Consider the following 18,551-nt stretch of genomic DNA (forward strand, 5'->3'; position numbering starts at 1 on the left):
TCCCAGAACTCCACCCCCAAAATGTGTGAAGCTACTGGTTCACAATTTAAATCCCTCAGGTACACCACAGTAGTTGTGAAGCAGCCCACACACACACGCACACACTTTGCTCAATCTATCAACCTGTACTTATGATTGCAGTCAACAGATAAAGCACAGGAGAGTACAGATCATATAAAATATCCTAAATGCAGCATCCCTCACTGGCTCATCCTTCTCTTGAGATCCTTGGGCTACCATCTATATTCCAGCAGGCAGGCAGGGCCCTCCACCTCCTTTCCTACGCTGCCACTGCAGCAGCCTCCCTCGTCTTAATCCGGTGCAAAATGACTCTCTCCCCTAGTTCCTCCCTGTGAGTCCTTTAATAGATTCCGGCTGGGGTCACAGACTTCTTTTCTTCAGCCTTTTGGTAACTTTCCACTGCTACCCTCCTCCCTCCCTTCAGACAAGAGGAGAAAGTGTCTTCTCCCAAGTAGAGCAAACTTATAGTCCCAAGTTGTTTTACTTTGAATAAACTATCGCTGAGTGCTGATTAATCACCATTGTCTCTGGCCTGGCACAGGCATGGAACAACCCTGCTAACTCATTGGGGATCCACATACATATAGGCATTCCATGACACAGTAATTTCATGATACAATTTCATAAAATCATCCAAAGTTCAGAAGTGGTACAGAAAGAACTCCCAGTTCATCACAGATGTCATTAGTGCTTTTAACCATGGTTATTAAAACCAGGCTTTTCTGCCATATTGAAGGCAGTGGTTAAACTCCATTGGCAGCCCACTGGAGTACATATGGGCTAACACGGGTTTAACCAATGCCTTCAATATGACAAAAAAGTCTGGTTTTAACAAAAGCGGTTAAAGCAGTAATGACATCTGTGACTTCCGTAAGCTCAAAAGATTGTCTCTCTCTCCAACAGAAGTTGGTCCAATAAAAGATACTATCTCACCCACCTTGTCTTTCTAGTATCCTGGGACCAACACAGCCACAACAGGATTGCATACGGGATTGCATGTCTAATGACATCCCCTATTTTGGTACTATAGCTTCTCACTCTTTACATAAGAAATATTTGTGCCTTAGTATTGAAATGGCAGATGCCTTATTTTTAATAATCCTTAACGTTGATTCACAGTATAAAATGAAAGATACAGTATAACACAACACACTGAGTTAGATTGTGCGAACATTACTCAGGCTGGTAAGGATTTATTCTCACATTGGTATCAATGGGGCTACTCATGAGTAACTGCTGGCAAATGTGGTAAGGGTTGCGCAATCTAACCCTGATAAAACATTTAATAAGGTTTTGAGCTTTAAATGGTTAATATCTGCAGATTATGGTATATTTTCAGTTTAGGGTACAGTAAATTTTTTCTTATTAGCTTTCTCTCATCTTACCTTCTGGGAGCTCCAATTATAGTAATGAGCATCAGTTTATTATAGTAACAAAAACAAGAAATTAGTTTTAGAACTGCTTATTGTTGGGAAGAAATATTAATACCCCAGCATTCTTTGCTGTTTTTGACTACATTGTGTTTATCTTTTGTGAGTAAAATCAAGTAAAAAGAGAGGATGTTTTGAGCCAGTGTAATGAAAATTAAAAGATAAAAACCGCTAAGTTTAGTAGCCTGTGAAAAGAGAGCATTAATTAATTTTTTTCCAAACAGGACCACAAGTCAGCTTTTTAGTCTTAATGAGGGTAATGTGCTACGATGATGTTTCCAGGTCAAGCTGGAAGCATTTTCTGAATACAGCAGAAAGTTTAAAAAGTTCTAAATGTTAATTATTTAGAACATGTTGTATTGCTTTAGTTTCATTCCTATTTAATGTATTTCCAGCAAAATAAATTTTGCTGTATTTGTGGGGTTTTTCCTAGTGCAATAATGTGTGTAATTCTATTTAGTATGGCCTTTTATGGCTGCTGAGTCTGTTACGTAGAAATTACATTTATATTCCAGAACCTCTGGAAAATGTTTTGGGCCCAAATCTCCTCTCATGTACACTAGTCTCACACCAGTGTTATTCAGCTGACTTCAATGGTGTTACAGCAGATTTATATTAGTGTAAATGAGATTGAAATCTGGCCCATTGGCTTTCAGTGTTTTTTAGATACTGGTCATTTGTCACTTCATTAATCAAAAAAGAAACTTACATCCCAGACCGTACCTCAGTTTCCCCATCTGTAAAATGGGAGTAGTGATACTGACCTCCTTTGTAAAGAAAGCACTTTGCAATACAGAGATGAAAAACACTATATAAAACCTAAGTAGTAGTATTTATACCACTCTGCTGTATTTATATATTTTTATACTCTGCTACACTATATTTTATGTATTTTTATACTATATTTATATATATATATTATACATATATATACTCTGCTATATGTGTGGGCCTAGTGGCACATTGCTCTAGCACTTGACATTTTATAAAGAGTTACACATATAGGGAGGACTTTTTTTTTTTCTAATGTTCCATTTTTAACACTGTGCTGCAGTGGAATAAGCCTCAAATAAGATGTACAGCATTAATTTTGGTAACAATACAGTTGATAAATAGGAATCTTGCATTGCTAAATATTGAATAATTAACACATTATCTTTCCTTTAACTAGCCCAAGAAGGAGACAAAATGAGCTGCTGCTCTTTTTCTCGGCTTACTTAAAATGTATTCTTATTGTTAGCTTTAGCTAGTTGGCAGTATGCAGGCAATTGAAATAAGCCTGACACTAGTAGCTGATATTCATCAGGAAGAAATGTTGGGAGAAGCCATATGGCACCAGGCAAAAGGTTGTACACTTTCAAAAGCGGCTGGAAGTATAATTCTGTCATTTTTCATTTATTCAGTAGTGGCAGCAGATGGAAGAAAACATGGTTCACGTCAGTGCGAGTTTCCTGAAAGAGAAACAGACAGAGCAAGGAGTGGGGAGACATATTTTACCTCTGGAAATACCAGCATTAAAATAATAGTGTGTTCTAAACACGGACCTATATTTATAGCAAGCCCTTATATCATGTTGGAGGCAATGGGTACATACTTCTATTAAACCCAGGTTTAGGAGCCAAAAATGTGGGTAGCCTAAAAATTGAAGAACATAACCATAAGGAAAAGAAGTTACGATATGACGCTTCTTTCTTTTACCTTTATTAAAAGGCGGGGAGGGATGTCCAACCAGGCGACAGCACATTTCAGAATTTAGGAAACTGCAGTAGCAGGCCCCCAGTAGAACTAGCTAAGGCCGTGCCTGTTCACTGCCTTAAGGAAGTCAGCCTGTTTGCCTTACAGATATCTTTAAGATCACTCGCACTGGTAACCTATTTGTAAGTGTTTTGCTAGGTAATGCCTTTGGTTCCCTAGGGTAGCAGCCAGCTTGGACAAGAGAGTTGGGAAGACTGAAATAGTGGCTAATATGATGCCATCGGGCTGGAATTACAAAGTACACTCAGTGCTCAAAATTAAATTTGTATCTGTGTGTCAGGGGCTTCCAAAAGGAACAAGGAACAGTGGGTTACGTCAACTCGGGGTGTTTAAAATAGCTTTCATTACCGTTGTAAAAAGGAAAAGGAGACCGTGAAATTTGGAATGGAACCTACAGCCCCAGAAGACCTTAATCTGGCTCTCTATAATGCTATGTGATGAATGTCCATGGAATCAAGCAGGAGACTGTTGATTAATTTCTGGAGCTGAGCCATTCTTTTACACTGTCTGTGTTCTCAGAGCCCTAGACATGATAGCTGATTAACTGACAGATGATGAAGATGGTAATTCAAATAGATCAGATGAAACAAAAACAGTAATTAAAGAAGAATTATATGTTTCATCATACAAAAGGTGTTTAAATAGTGTGGTGTGTCTGTCCGTAAATTAGATCTGTTTGTTTGTAACTTCTTGGAGTAGTGAAAACATTTTTTAAAATTCACAAAAGGAGTAGGAAATTTACTACCAGTCAGTTTTAACTACATTATGAACTTACTAAATAGTTTTTGGAACTCTTAAAAATAATTTGTTCAATTTGGGTTATATTAATTTTATAATGGTCATCTAAAGGAAAATGAATTATTTATTAAGTTATTTTAGAAGGGATGTGTGCATGTAAAGATTAGCAACAGTATTCAGCTAAAGTCAAGTTTTTAGATCCATTAATTATATAATTGTTAATTGTTATTGCTTGTGATTTATGTCATATTTTTGTTGCTACGCTGAATGTGAGATGTTTCAATTTGTATTGGAGAGACATCATTAAAATGGGTAATTTATTTATAGAAGAAAATATAAATAAAATGAGAATGTTTAATATTAAAGTTATATAAACAAGATTTTTTTAAAAATATTCCATATTGCTAGTGGAAATGTCTCTGGAACCCCTTTAATACAAACTTTTCTTTGTTCTTGAGGTACTGAGTCACAATTCTTTGTTCTCATCTTTTTCACTCTCAGCTGATATTTTGCCTTGTTAATTGTTAATAATTTGTAGCAACTACTTACATAATAGCTAGTAGCATAAGTTTCTTATATATCCTCCCAATCCATTGATGGATTGAGGACTTTCAAGAAAGTACTCTTGTGTAATGAACAAGAGAGACAATGGGAAATGGCTATCAGCAGTAACTACAGCAAAATAAATTCAGCAAGAGTCCATGGGGTACCTAAAGGCAAGTTATGGATCTCCAGTACCTTAATGACAGGTTTCAGAGTAGCAGCCCTGTTAGTCTATATCCGCAAATAGAAAAGGAGTACTTGTGGCACCTTAGCGACTAATAAATTTATTTGAGCATAAGCTTTCATGAGCTACATGCATCCGATAAAGTGAGCTGTAGCTCACGAAAGCTTATGCTGAAATAAATTTGTTAGTCTCTAAGGTGCCACAAGTCCTCCTTTTCTTTTTGCAGCACATAATTTTAGGTACTGTGTTACTAATCTGTCTCTATCTCATTCACGCTATTCCCTATCTTTTATTTTATTCTTTTTCCCCTCTACCAAAGCCACCCATCTCTTACCCTAAAGTTACATTATGCTGGGAAATATAACTTTGCCTGAAAAATCATTGTTGATGGAGTTGCCCCTGCTTAGCACACCATTGCCTATATGAGCCTTACATAACTGACACACATGTTCCTCCAGCTGCTCCTTCCGCATCTTTTCCCTTTTCTCACTCTTGTGTTACTGTGTATCTAACAAGTTAGAATCAAGTTCATCTCACCTCAGGCTAAGGAGGATTCACTGCTTATCCTATGTCAAACTGTTTGCCAGATTGTATTCTTATTCAGGGGCAGCTGTATGAAATTGACTAGGCACCCAGTCATGATCCCTGGTAAGTGAACAAACTGCTTCCTGTACGGGATCATGATATTAATGTTTCTTATGGAAGAAAGGGGAAATAGTCTGCCATCCACTCAAGTTAACAGATTACAAATTTGCTAATAAAAGTATTTCTGCTCTGATGGATATGCCATTGATCCTTATGATTCAAATCATGGATCTCTTGAGGGACTGCAGTTGTTCCAGGTGGTGTAAAAGTTTGGTGAACAAGCCACCCCATGGGCTAAGTGGGGATTCAGATCACTCTCCAAAATGTCATTTTACATTAACTTCTACAAGCCAAAGGTTCTCTAATACTATCTCATTAACCAACAGAAAAAATGTCACTGTAATTCTGTTTTCCAACAATCTTCAGTACTATAATGTAGCTATAAGATCCCAAATTGAGATCACCTAGTTACGTGGAACTGTAGGGAACTGCAGTAATGTGAGAGAGAAGTACTTTAGCACGAGTACAAGCTCCAGTTCCCGGTGGTGTGTTTTTATTCAATCTCAACTTTATATTTCATCAAAGTAAACAAGTACTTTTAGCAATTGCTGTTTTGTTAGCTAAAAAACTTAATTTTTCCCTCATCTGCCCTTCTGCAACGCTTGCAGTGAGCCAGATTCCTCTTGCTGTTTCTCCCCAGGGTTGAGGTTTGAGAGATGAGCGTTGGGTCATTCTTCATAGTGAGGCTTTTGAGCCTAGAATTAACCCTCCATGTATCTAACCAGGGTCCTATTTAGTGATCATTAGGACACAGTGCAAGATACATTTGTATACTCTGAATATAACTGTTTGCACACCTGAAGTACCTAGGGTATTTGTCAGGTCAGTGGGTGGAGATCATACAAGTCAGAGTAGACTTGAGTTATGTCAGTTGTTGGCAACTATTGTTTATTTTTCCTATGTCCAGTATCACACTGATGGGTAGAATAGAGATTTTAAAATAAAGATGTGGTTTTTAGTTTTGCCACTTACTCTAAATCATTTCCATGCTATTGTCTCACAGGCAACAGCTGAAACAAGCAGAAATGCAGAGAGCAGAAGCACTGATGACTATATCCTGGTTTCCGAAGAAGAGGAGGGAAATAAAGGTGCTGTCTCTGAGCACAAGCAGTCGCTTCAGGCACACAAGGAGGCGGCAACAAAGAATGAAGCTCCATCTCGTTCTTCTTTGGTCTTTTCTGATCCACTCATGGGCTCCATTTCTGCCTCCTCTAGTAACCTGAGTTCCAGCCCTGATGATGATGACAGCAATAATAGCAAGGATTCTGACTTCACTATTGTCAGCCCCTTGGACATCTAATTAAACAGCTTGGTGAGCTTGTGAGGTCAGTTACTAAACCTCAGCTGAAATAACTTTGATTCCACAGGACTGGATGACTGACTCAGAAGGACAGAAGGTATATAAAGATAACCCATTCCAGCTGCTAAAAGCCTAGCTAATAGATCAGAGCACAAATTTGGTCCAGGCAGTATCTTGCAACCCTCCAAAGAGTATAAAAATTTTGTAATGGTTACCTTAACCGCTGCAGTAGTATCCAGACCCAATATAGAACTACTGCTAGTTGTAGGGTTATCTTAGTGGCTTCTAGAGCTATAGTACTATTTAGTTAGTTTCTCACCACACAGAGTAACCTGGGGCATATATTCTAATGGGTACCCAGAGGAGAGGAGACAAAACTACAATTAATACATTTACTTTTTCCAGCATGCCAGGTTAGGCTTATGCTGGGTGGGAAGGGAACTATTCCGCGAGAGATTATGGGTAGAAAATGAGGGGAAGCAAATCGAAGAGATGCAAAGCATCCTTTAGCAACTGGTTCAGCAGCTGGCATCAAGATTACTGGAGTCACAGCAAAACCTCTGACTAGTACTCAGAGAGAGAAACTATAAAAGATAAGACCGGCACTTCAGGTATAGAACACCAAATCAAATCTAAAATAGCCTCTTTAAAGCCCTGGGTAGCTTGAATCTATACTAGTTAAAAGACTTCTAATATTTCTGAGAGAGGTGGTGCGGGGTTTGTGTGTTGGAGTAGTGTTCCTTTGGAATCTGTTTCTGTAAATGTTTTAAGAACTGTACAGCCTCTTTTGTGTATAAGAATCAAGTTCATTCATGATGGATGGTACTGAGGTTTTCCTTCATGGCAATTCTGTTACAGTTTAAGAAATAATTCATTGAGAAATGTGAGTTGGAGTTATCCCCATTTATTTGATTAGAAGCACTGTCGTCCCACAGGAGTCCTGAATTCCAAGGGACTATGAGATACCTTTTCCTCTAGCTAGACGAATCTGAATGGTGACTTTTGCTGAAGTAGAAAAAGTAGTTCTCAGTCAACACATCTGTTCTGAGGTATAGAAATATGCTGGAGGCATGGCTGTGAAAAGGCGTGGGATGTGGTATGAAAATGATGTGGAGACTGATTCCAAATTACGGAGTTGTTGAAAATCATCCACCTTGCTGGAGTAATTTGTTTGTTACTGTGGCAAGGAGAGAAGGCAAAGGAGAACTCTATTTAGATTCCTAGGGATGTCTGCAACAAAAGAGAATGATAAAATGAAAGAACTTCTACGACTGTATCTAAAAGCAATTCACGATTTAATGGAGAGATGAACATTTAAATGCTGCTAATGGAGAGATGAAAACTTCCCTTTGCAGCTAGCTTGATTGAGTTTGATCTTTCCTTCTGAAGCGAAATGAAGTTGCCCTTGCTCTGATTTAGGGATGCCACCAGGTTTGTTCTCAGTAGAAGAGTCCTGAGTTCTTAATCTTTAATCCCACAATAGCTGGCGCAGGTTAAAGACACAAGTTTGTGTCCCATTTTTAACACTTCCTCACTCCTGTGTTAAAGTAGAACCAGCTGGCAAATTTTGGAAAGGATGGGGACCTGAACAAGAGAGTCCTGCGTCTTTTTGCTTAATATTTTTTTCTCTTCAGAGGTAGCACTACACCTCTTACACCTAATTATATTAACTAATTTCACTGTCCCTGGGAAGAATTACAGCTGACTGAGATTAACATGTCTAAGTCAGTGGTTTGCTAGGGAAATTTAACCATCTGATGGTGTTAGAACCGAGCAGACTGAATTAAAACAGCTTCCAGCTATCGGGTGAACATAACTTACCAGGGAAGGAGGAAAAGAGCCCTGAGGCACTCATAATTAAAAGCACTTTATATTGCGTTGCTACTAGCCATGTATTCTCTGTATACAAATACAGTGACATGATCTTCCCCATTGCCAGTCAAGAAAAAGGCAGTGGTTCAATGAGGACAAGATTCTAATTAACTCTCTAGCTTGTTTTTCTATTCGGAAAAGGAAATCTCTTTCCCGTGAAATGTCGGATGCATCTGATAATACACGTGGGGTTGTTTTTTGCATTCCATAATCATTCTTAAACTCTTTGGAAGTAGCAAAAATAAATTATTAATAAATGGAAGCCTACTTTTTCAGCAGCTCTGAGGAAATACACTTATAGAAAGAATGCCACTAAATTACTATATACGCAACAACAACAAAATCCCTCCATGTTTATAGGATTTTATTTTACAGGATTCATACCGTGTAACCATGCAATAACTTTGTAATTGCATGACAAATGTTATGTTATTAATAACTGGTGCATACAATTATCAATTCATCTGCAAGTAACTGGAGTTAAATACAGTTTTTCAAAGTTAGATGATGTGATATACTGTAGTTGGCTCTTACAAGGTCTAGTGTTGAAAACTGAAATGAAAAGGTAATTATCACATAATTACAGAGAAGCTGCCATACACATACACATTTGAAAGCCACCACATAATTCTTCCAAAATTATTTGTGCCTTGTAAAATGAAGAAATACTGGAATGTTATAAGCAGGTTTAGCATCATGTGTGTGACAAGTTGGTGTGCTGAACAGTCATGATGGCTTTTTGTTTTGCTGAAAGATCTTAAACGCATAACATTTTGGAGGGGTTTGTATATTTGTTTAATTCTAATCCTCTCATTTCTACATCTTCACAAAAAACATTTCAGGATTTAACCTGCATGCCTGTGTGCAGGTTTATTTTGTATCCCTGAGTTTGTGTGAATGCCAGAAGATTAAATAGCTGTTACTTTAGAGCCTTCAGGCTTTTCTAGCATTCCCCCTTCCAGCTAGAGTTGGTGCTGATGTGGCACAAAGGTGAATCTGATCAGGAAGTGCATATGTAAAGATGGGGGAAGTGTTATGCAGATCCAGAGACTCAAAAAGTACTGTGTTTCATAAAACCAAAATCTTCAGTGACCACAACAGTCTGGCAGAGGTAAAACACATTATTTTTTAATCTTATTTTAAGCATTCTTTTGTTTTCTGTCCATTTACTCCAGGGATCACATTGTCATTCTCTTGAACAGTCTCAGTGCTATAAAAGAATGTGATTTGTACAGTTCTCTTATTCTTTAAAATTAGTGGTTATGTCATTAATAGCACATTTTTAAGCAAAGCTGAAAGTATAAAACTTTTTTTAAAACTCACAAGTTTTGCTGAATGTCTATTGTGCCATGGGATTTGAACAAATCCTCGGCAGTAGAGAGACATTAATAGAAATGAAATTTGAGTGAATCCCATTGGATGGATCCACTTTGGTTATACCATGTCCCTCTACATTCCAAATACTACTCGTGGCTGCTGTTTGATCATACTGGAAATGTCATTAGACTCTTTTATATACATTAAGCCAAATGGCTATAGTTTGGACAAAATGACAGATAATCACCCTATCTTGCCTTATGTTACAAATATACCAAGGAAGAAATTGCCATTTTAAAACACAGGATTTTTCTTTCTTCCAAAAATGACCTGCTCATAATGTTCATGGATAACAGTAATCTGATAGAAAATATATGCATTGTAAATTACAGATAAGTACTAATGTGGGACTTTAAAAAATATACCTGAGCCAATTTGAGGCTTATTGTACGGTATCTCAAGTCTGTACCATATGACTGTTTCAAGTCCTGTGCATGTAATGTCAGTCATACCTTACTGCAGAAAGGCAGTTACCATATTTTGACTGGTTATTCATTTAGCTGTGGAAATTTGTATCTTCACTCTGGAAGAATGTCTAACCTGCTTTATTAAAGAAAGAACTAATACATGCAAATTCTTTGGGTGTCTGCTTTTACTCTCATCAACAACAAAAAAGATGGGAGGAATCTGGTGAATAGGGGTTAAAATATTACAACTATGCTTTCCCAAAATAGGGATGCGCAGCTGCTTGAAAATAATATCTAACTCTTATATAGCACTTTTCATCAGTTTATCTCAGAGCACTTCCATTGCTTACATAGAACTGAAATCACCACCATTCATTACCGTTATTTTATTGTAATTGTATACACGAGCTAGAAAACCCAAGTGATTACTATGTATTTCATTAAAACACATGTTAGAATTTGTTTGCTATTTCATGAAACTGATAGTGTGCTATATTTACTGTACTGAAAGTAAAGGGCCAGATTTTAAGATCATGAAAAACAGTTGTTCCATTAAATTCAGCAAAAAGAAAAGGAGGACTTGTGGCACCTTAGAGACTAACAGATTAATTTGAGCATAAGCTTTCGTGAGCTACAGCTCACTTCATCGGATGCATGTAGCTCACGAAAGCTTATGCTCAAACAAATTTGTTAATCTCTAAAGTGCCACTAGTCCTCCTTTTCTTTTTGTGGATACAGACTAACACGGCTGCTACTCTGAAACCATTAAATTCAGTGTTACTAGTTTAATAGATTCCGTGGCCAAAAGGGACCATTGTGACCATTTAATGCACGGGTGGGCAAACTACGGCCCAACAAGACTTTGGATACGGCCTGCAGGATTGCCACCCTCGTGGTGCCGCAGGCCCTGCACCGCTCCTGGAAGCAGCTGGAGCCCCTGGGAATGGGGAACCGCGGCCAATGGGAGCTTCAGGGGAGGTACCCGCAGGCAAGGGCAGCACGCACAGCCCTCTGCCCCCCCTCCACCAGGGGCCTCAGGGGCATGATGCCGGCCGCTTCTGGGAGCGGCGCGGGGCCAGGGCAGGCAGGCAGGGAGCCTGCCCTGGCCCCAGTGCATGCCGCTGCCACCCGACTCCAAGTAAGTGGTGCTGGGCCAGAGCCCACACCCCAAACCCTTCCTGCACCCAGCCTCCCAACCCCTTGCTCTGAGCCCCCTCCTGCACCACAACCCCCGGCCCTGAGCCCCATCATACAACCTACACCTCTCCTCCGCCCCAACCCCTTGCCCTGAGCCCCTTCCTGCACCCCGGAGTCCCTCGCACACCCCAACCCCCTGCCCCACCCCTACATTCATGGCCTTCCATGCAATTTTCACACCCAGATGTGGCCCTCGGGCCAAAAAGATCGCCCACCCCGATCTGATGTGATCTCCGGTATAACATAGGCCATCGAACTTCCCCCAGAGCAGTGTTTTTCAATCCCAGTACTGGGTCGCGGCATTGCTCTGGGTTGCCTTGCTCTGGTCAGCACCCCGACTGGGACATTAAAAGTCCCGTCGGCGGTGCTGCCCAACTAAGGCAGGCTAGTGTCTACCTTTTCTGACACTGCACTGTGCCCCGGAAGTGGCCAGCAGCCGGTCCTGCTCTAGTTAGGGGGGCCATGGGGCTCCGTGCATTGTTTCTGCCCTGAGCACTGGCTCTGCACTCCCATTGCCCAGAAACCAGCCAATGGGAACTGGGGGGGGAGGCGGTGCCTGCGGGTGAGAGTCGTCCAGAGCCGCTTGTGTGCCTCCGCCAAGAGCCAGACCTGCTGCTGGCTGCTTCTGGGGCACAGTGCGGTCCATGGTGCACCCCGGCTGAGCCGCTGGAGGTAAGTCCATGCCTGCACCCCAATCCCCTGCCCCAGCCCGGAGCCCCCTCCCACACCCTGAACCCTTCATTCCTGGCCCCAGCCGCACCCTAGTCCTCTGACCCAGCCCGGAGCCCTTCCCCAAACCCATCATCCCCAGCTCCATTGGATCACGGGCATCAACAATTTTTTTCAACTGTGTCCCCAGAAAAAAAGTTTGAAAACCACTGCCCTAGAGCAGATCTTTTAGAAAAACATCCAGTCTTGACTTAAAAATTGCCAGTGATGGCGTGGTAAATTATTCCAATGGTTAATTATCGTCACTGTTAAAAATCTATGCCTTATTTCCTGTCTGAATTTGTCTAGCTTCAACTTCCAACTATTGGGTAGGGTTATACCCTTCTCTGCAGATTGAAGAGCCTATTATTAAATGACATTTTTACGGACTAATCAAGCTACCCCTTAACCGTCTCTTTGGTAAGCTAAACAGATTGAGCTCCTACAGTCTGTCACTATAAGGCATGTTTTCTAATCCTTCAGTCATTCTCATGGCTCTTCTCCGAACCCTTTCCAATTTATCAACATCCTTCTTGAATTGGACACATTATTCCACCAATGCCAAATAGAGAGGTAAAATAACCTCTCCAACTCAAGAGTCTGCTATTCATGCATCCAAGGATCGCATTCCCTCTTCGGCCGTAGCATCATATTGGGAGCTCATATTCAGTTAATTATTGACCATGACTCCTAGATCTTTTTCAGGGTCACTGCTTCTCAGATAGGGTCCCCCATCCTGTAAGTATGGCCTACATGCTTTGTAGATGTATACATTTACATATAGCCATATTAAAATGCATAATGTTTGCCTGAGCCCGGTTTACCAAACAATCCAGATCACTCTGTATCAGGGACCAGTACCTCTTCAGTATTTTCCACTCCCCAGATTTCTGTGTCATCTGCAAACTTTATAAGTAATGATTTTATGTTGTCTTCCAGGTCATTAATAAAATGTTAAATAATGAGTGGCAAGAACCATCCCCTGTGGACCCCACTAGAAACACACCCACTAGCTGATGATTCCAGCTTCATAGCAAATATCATCAGCTTATTCCAGCCAAATATTTTTACATTTTTCTCAGCCCATTTCAGTAATGTCTATTTCATATTTGTAAATGTTATCCATTACCCCTGCTATTCTCATATTTAGATAATACTAAAGCAGGCAAAATTATTAAATTCAGTTTACTTATTTAGGGCCTGATCCTGCATGGTGCTGTTTTACTTGTACCTCACGTTTATGACACCCAAGCTGTGTAACATCACTTAGAACTCATCTGCTCTAAGGCACAGTGGGACTGTTTAAATACAGGCACAGAAGCCTTAACTTGGTCAGTTTCTTCGCTTTTGTATGTCAGACCTTTAATGCTACTTCAGCTTTTGTATGTTATGAGGCTGCCTTAAGTGAAAACCTATGATAGTAATTAGACATGAAAAGGTACAATTTGATAAATGCGGCTGGATCTGGCTGCACTATAGTCATCAGGCTAGCTCAATCTATGCTGTTCTTTCAAGAAAGATCAGGACAGTTGCTGCTTGTTGTTTCCTGTGGCACGGAATCTGCAACGCTGCCATTGTAGTAGCTATCTAAATTTAGAGTTGAAAGAATGTGGAAGGTCACCAGAGAAATAGCTAGCAATTTGAAATGTGCTCCTAAGCCGCCTGCTGCCCCTTGCTTACAATATTATTTTTTTAACCACTAACAAGGGGCATTAGACATGAATTACCCCCAGGGAAGAATTTGGCCCATTACCACCAAGGTAGAAAGTATAATTCAAGAGACTTGGCAGTGTGGTAAAGGCCTAATACAGAACAGAGCAATAATGGCCCAGGAAATTATAAATTGTACCTGCCTATACCATGCATAAAAGATTCTAAGTGTTTTCTCTAGGACCCATCATTATAGCATTTATATGCTTTGCATGTAGCAGCCAAGGTACTTTTGTGCAAATCTATCTTCATTTGTAAATTGCCAAGTGCTAGCTGATGCTGAGATGCAGGGTGGATGGAAAAAATGCCAACGGCAGAGAGAAGCCACAGGAGTTTCAGTTCACGTTCACTGCAAGAACTTCAAATAAGTCTCCCATTATTTCAGCACATTCGTTGGCTTTCATGGAGTGCATGAACAACCACACAAGCACTGAAGGGCTGAGGAGACTGCAGCTGAACAAACACTATCAGTCATAGAGCTAGTCTGGGGAAAACTCGAACGTTTTCACAGGTTCTGCTTTTCACTCTGACCGTTTCTCTACATGCAGTCTCCTCTCAGCTATGAACCTTAACAGTGTCACAAGGCTCCTTCCGATGTGTTTTCTCAAGCTTCTAATTGCTAGGAAGCATTCAGAGTCCCTAGAAATAGAAAAGGAGTACTTGTGGCACCTTAGAGACTAACAAATTTATTTGAGCATAAGCTTTCGTGAGCTACAGCTCACTTCATCAGATGCATTCAGTGGAAAATACAGTGGAGAGATTTATATACATAGAGAACATGGAACAATGGCTGTTACCATACACACTGTAATGACAGTGATCACTTAAGGTGAGCTATTACCAGCAGGAGAGCCCGGGGGTGGGGGGGAACCTTTTGTAGTGAATAAAGACTGGGAGTGGATGGGTCATTACACAAAGTAAAACTATTTCCCCACCCCTACCCCCCACTGTTCCTCAGATGTTCTTGTCAGCTGCTGGAAATGGCCCACATTGATTATCACTAAAAAAAGGTTCCTCCTCCTCCCCCCTCCCCCCCGCTGGTAATAGCTCACCTTAAGTGATCACTCTCATGGATAAAATTGTGACCAGTGAGTTGCATGTTTACTGAACAGCGAAGAAGTTAGGGTGTGGGGGTAACTCCCCACTAAGCTCATTTTCTCAGTTCTTTTTCTCCTTAGAGCATGCAGTGCCTATTGTGTCAAAAGTCTGGCAGGGGTTTTTTTTTTATTCTGAATGTAGCCCACAATAGCGTGAGCTATTTCCTGAACAAATTAATTCTTAGTCACTGTGATCAAAGCTAATTTCCTCAACATGACAGAACTGAAGCACTTTGTGCCTGGAGCACAGTCACGGACCCAGCCAATACGCTTCTTATTTTGCTACATTTTGAAATCTTACTTAGGTCCAATGGAAGGTTTTTGCAAGAGGTGTTATCCATACTCGGACCACTTACCCAGCTTCTGATAAGCATATCAATGAGCTTTATTACCCAGTTTTTTTCCATCCACACATGCCTTGTCATTTTTATTCCATGTTTATAAATGGTTACTATGGGGAGGGGGGTGATAACATGCTGAAGTCACTGGACAGTGATCTCTGTCACATGACAGCAACATACCCTTTTGAAATGCCAATTTGTGCTATATTACTGAGGCCAAGAGAACTTGGTACAGGGAGCAGGAGGGAATGCAGGCTCTCAGTCACTCTGAGGGAAACAGATAGGATCCCAAGACTCTACTCCAGAGAAGATTGAGTGCCAGCCTCTCCCACTAGGCCTCCCCCCACCAGATACCAGGGGTTGCCCAAGACCACCAGAGGCTCATTCTACCTGGAAAAGAGACCTGTCAGTTTCCTACACAAGAACCTCCCATTGGTGCACCAACCCCACTAACCAGCGACAGCCTGTGGGGAGACGCTGGGCTGACCCTTTTTATTTCTTGACTCAGCATGCAGGATTTGGATTATTTTAGGGGAGGGAGTGTTTATTACTCTTTGATGGGTTAATTATTCAGTTCTTTGTTAACCTTGATTTTCTAGGGCTGGACAAAATGAAAAATTGACACTTCTTTTCAAATGGTAAATGGGGGGGGGGGGTTGGCCAAAAACTGTTAAGTTTTCAGCTCCAAACCGCTGACATGTTTTTCTAAGAGTTTTGACAAAAACAAATGTTCTTTTTGTTTTCATCAAAAATGCTCTGGGGAGAAAGAAAACATTTTTCCGAACAGCTCCAGTCAGTTCCAGATTTTCTCCCTGGTTCCTGCCCTTGCCCTTTCTTTTCTTTGAATCCCATCTCTTTCTAGAACAAACTGTTCATTTCTCCTTACAATCTGCTGGTCCTTGATTCCATGTAAATATAGGTCTTAATGTCCTTGTGGGCTATATATGAATTTATTCACCCAGCCACTACGTAGCAGCTCAGGCACACTAAGAATCAGCAACTAGCAAACTCCAAGGGCTGCGCCTGTCATCAGCCCAAGGAGTACAAGGAACACCCATTGATCCTAAAGTGGGACACAGAGCCAGCCGCCTTCAGAGGCCGGAATAAGTGAATTCTAACACTTGGGCCAAAGGTACTCTGGGTCAGCTAGATTATGGTACAGCTGCATTCAGAGGAACCAACCATGACTGGGACTGCATTGTGCTTGTTGCTATACTAACATTCAAGGAGAAACACTCCCTGCTTACAATCAAAAAAGGCAAGGATCACACCAAGGGGGAAAAGTGGCCTACCTCATACAAGCAGAGTGCTCAGGATAACAAGCACGTGTCTTTTGAGGGAGGCAACAAGACAAGCAGCGTACAAAGGGCAAGAGAGAGGCAAACAACCACAACATGGCATTTTTATGATCACTAGTTTTATAAAGTCAGGTTCTATCCATTAGCTACTTTCCTGAAGGTAATTTGCTTGTTCAAAGACAAAATGCAAACAAGATGCAGATGTAACATCCAGACTCCCCCTCGCCAAGGTACTGGAATTCAGCAGTGTTGCTGAGGCAAAAGGGCCATCTTTTCTCATTTTCAAGCTCCTGTCCCCCATCCGCTCATATCAGCATACTAACTGATGGTGGTCCTGGAAGGTGACAGCCACATTGTCTGTTGAGAACAGCGTGTTTGATATACAGAAAATACAAGATGGTACCTGCACTAAAGAGCTTTTGGGGATAGGTGGGGTAGGGACTGGGCCAGGGAATCTCCTTTTGGGCTGATCCTCTCGTTTGCCCCCCTCCCCTTCCTGCAGTATATTCTAGCCAGCAGACTGAAGTAGCTTCTGTGGAAGGTTCCACAGCTGCTCCATGACCTGGTATTGACGTGTTCGGTACGTATAAGGTGTGCGTATGGATTGTAGATACACTCTAAAAATACTAGTCGAAGAGGAGTTTGGGAGCCTGTAAAGCTAGAAACCCAGCACAGAGGGAAGCACGAGTCTTTCAGTGCTGTAGCTCTGCTGGAAATTTTTCCTCAATTTTTCCTCATCGCTGCATCATATTGATTTTACCAGTTGTCTTAATGGATCAGATTGTGGCCCCCTTGACGCACATGCAGAGGGGTCCTGCCCACAGTGATCACTCCTTTGCACATGGAAGTGGAGAATCAGCTGCCTCTGTGGCACCATCCTCTCTGTGAGGTCTAAGCGCTGTGCTGAGGAAGGGAACAAAGATGTGCGGACCAGGAAAGGGGAGGAGGTGTGCTCGGGTAGGGCTCTGGAGAAACTTGTCCCCTGTCAACCCCAAGGCTATAAAAAGTAGCACTGGCTCAGGTTTTGTGGAGCCTTCTTTTCCATGTAGCCTCCCTCCACAAGGGCTGCTGGTGAGGGAGAGGGAAGAGTCTGGTGAGGGAGAGGGGAGAGTCTCTGGCTGCATGACTCCATTAGAGCTGCCCTCCCGGGGAGCCACAAGGAACTGGAATTATTGTGGGGGTACTGGGCTTTCATGCTGAGATGGTCCTGGTCTCCTGTGGGATCTGCCAGGTTAGGGTAGGCTCCAAAACCATCTTCCACAGATCACAAGCAAGTCATTCAAAAGACTCTCTGTACCCCTCGGGTGGTCTAGAGTTCACTTCATTGCCCTTCTCCTGTGCCTAAGAAAACCCAACTCCCATAGAAAAGTAGCTGGAGACCCAGAATTCAGTCTCCAAGGATTTTCAGCAAGGATTGCACAGGGCCAACCTCCCCACATTCAAGTCCCAAAAGGACTGAAAGAAATGAATTTAATGAAATAACTTTATAAAATCTTATGATAAATGTAAATCATTTTTACAACTTAACCTGGCTATTTTATGATCCACAGACATTCTCTTCACAGTTCTGCATAAACATAAAGAAAGAAAACAAATCAAATCTGAACAGTTCAGTCCCCACAGAACAACAGTGAGAAGAAACTCAGAGTCCCCAAAAGTTTAGGTTGAGTTCACCTGATTCCATCTTTGATCACCAAATCTATACAATCTTCTGAGTCAAAAACAACATCGTCCCTCCACTTGCTTGTATTAATCTTCAGCTGGAATCCATGCAGACTCTTCCTGTTCCTCCGATGAGATCACTCCTAGCCAGCCAGCTGATTAACCAACCGCTCAGTAAACTGTATAGATTTTATGAAATTCCTGTTACAAGAAAATACAAAACTGAGACTAGCAGAACAGAAATGACTCTTTCCCCATTATCACCG

At 41.3% G+C, this 18,551-nt stretch overlaps 1 protein-coding gene across 1 annotated transcript in view; it reads left to right on the forward strand.

Moving 5' to 3' along the window:
- The window catches only part of TBC1D5 (TBC1 domain family member 5), a 275,327-nt gene extending 264,888 nt beyond the window's left edge, over positions 1–10,439 (forward strand). Inside the window, exon 21 of the mRNA XM_048838538.2 lies at positions 6,320–10,439. Coding sequence (XP_048694495.2) covers positions 6,320–6,616 — 297 coding nt within the window. The 3' untranslated portion in view covers positions 6,617–10,439. The remainder of the gene's footprint in view (positions 1–6,319) is intronic.
- Positions 10,440–18,551: the final 8,112 nt, after the last annotated feature.

The sequence above is a fragment of the Caretta caretta genome, chromosome 2, assembly GCF_965140235.1.
Source record: "Caretta caretta isolate rCarCar2 chromosome 2, rCarCar1.hap1, whole genome shotgun sequence".
Lineage (NCBI taxonomy): Eukaryota > Metazoa > Chordata > Testudines > Cheloniidae > Caretta > Caretta caretta.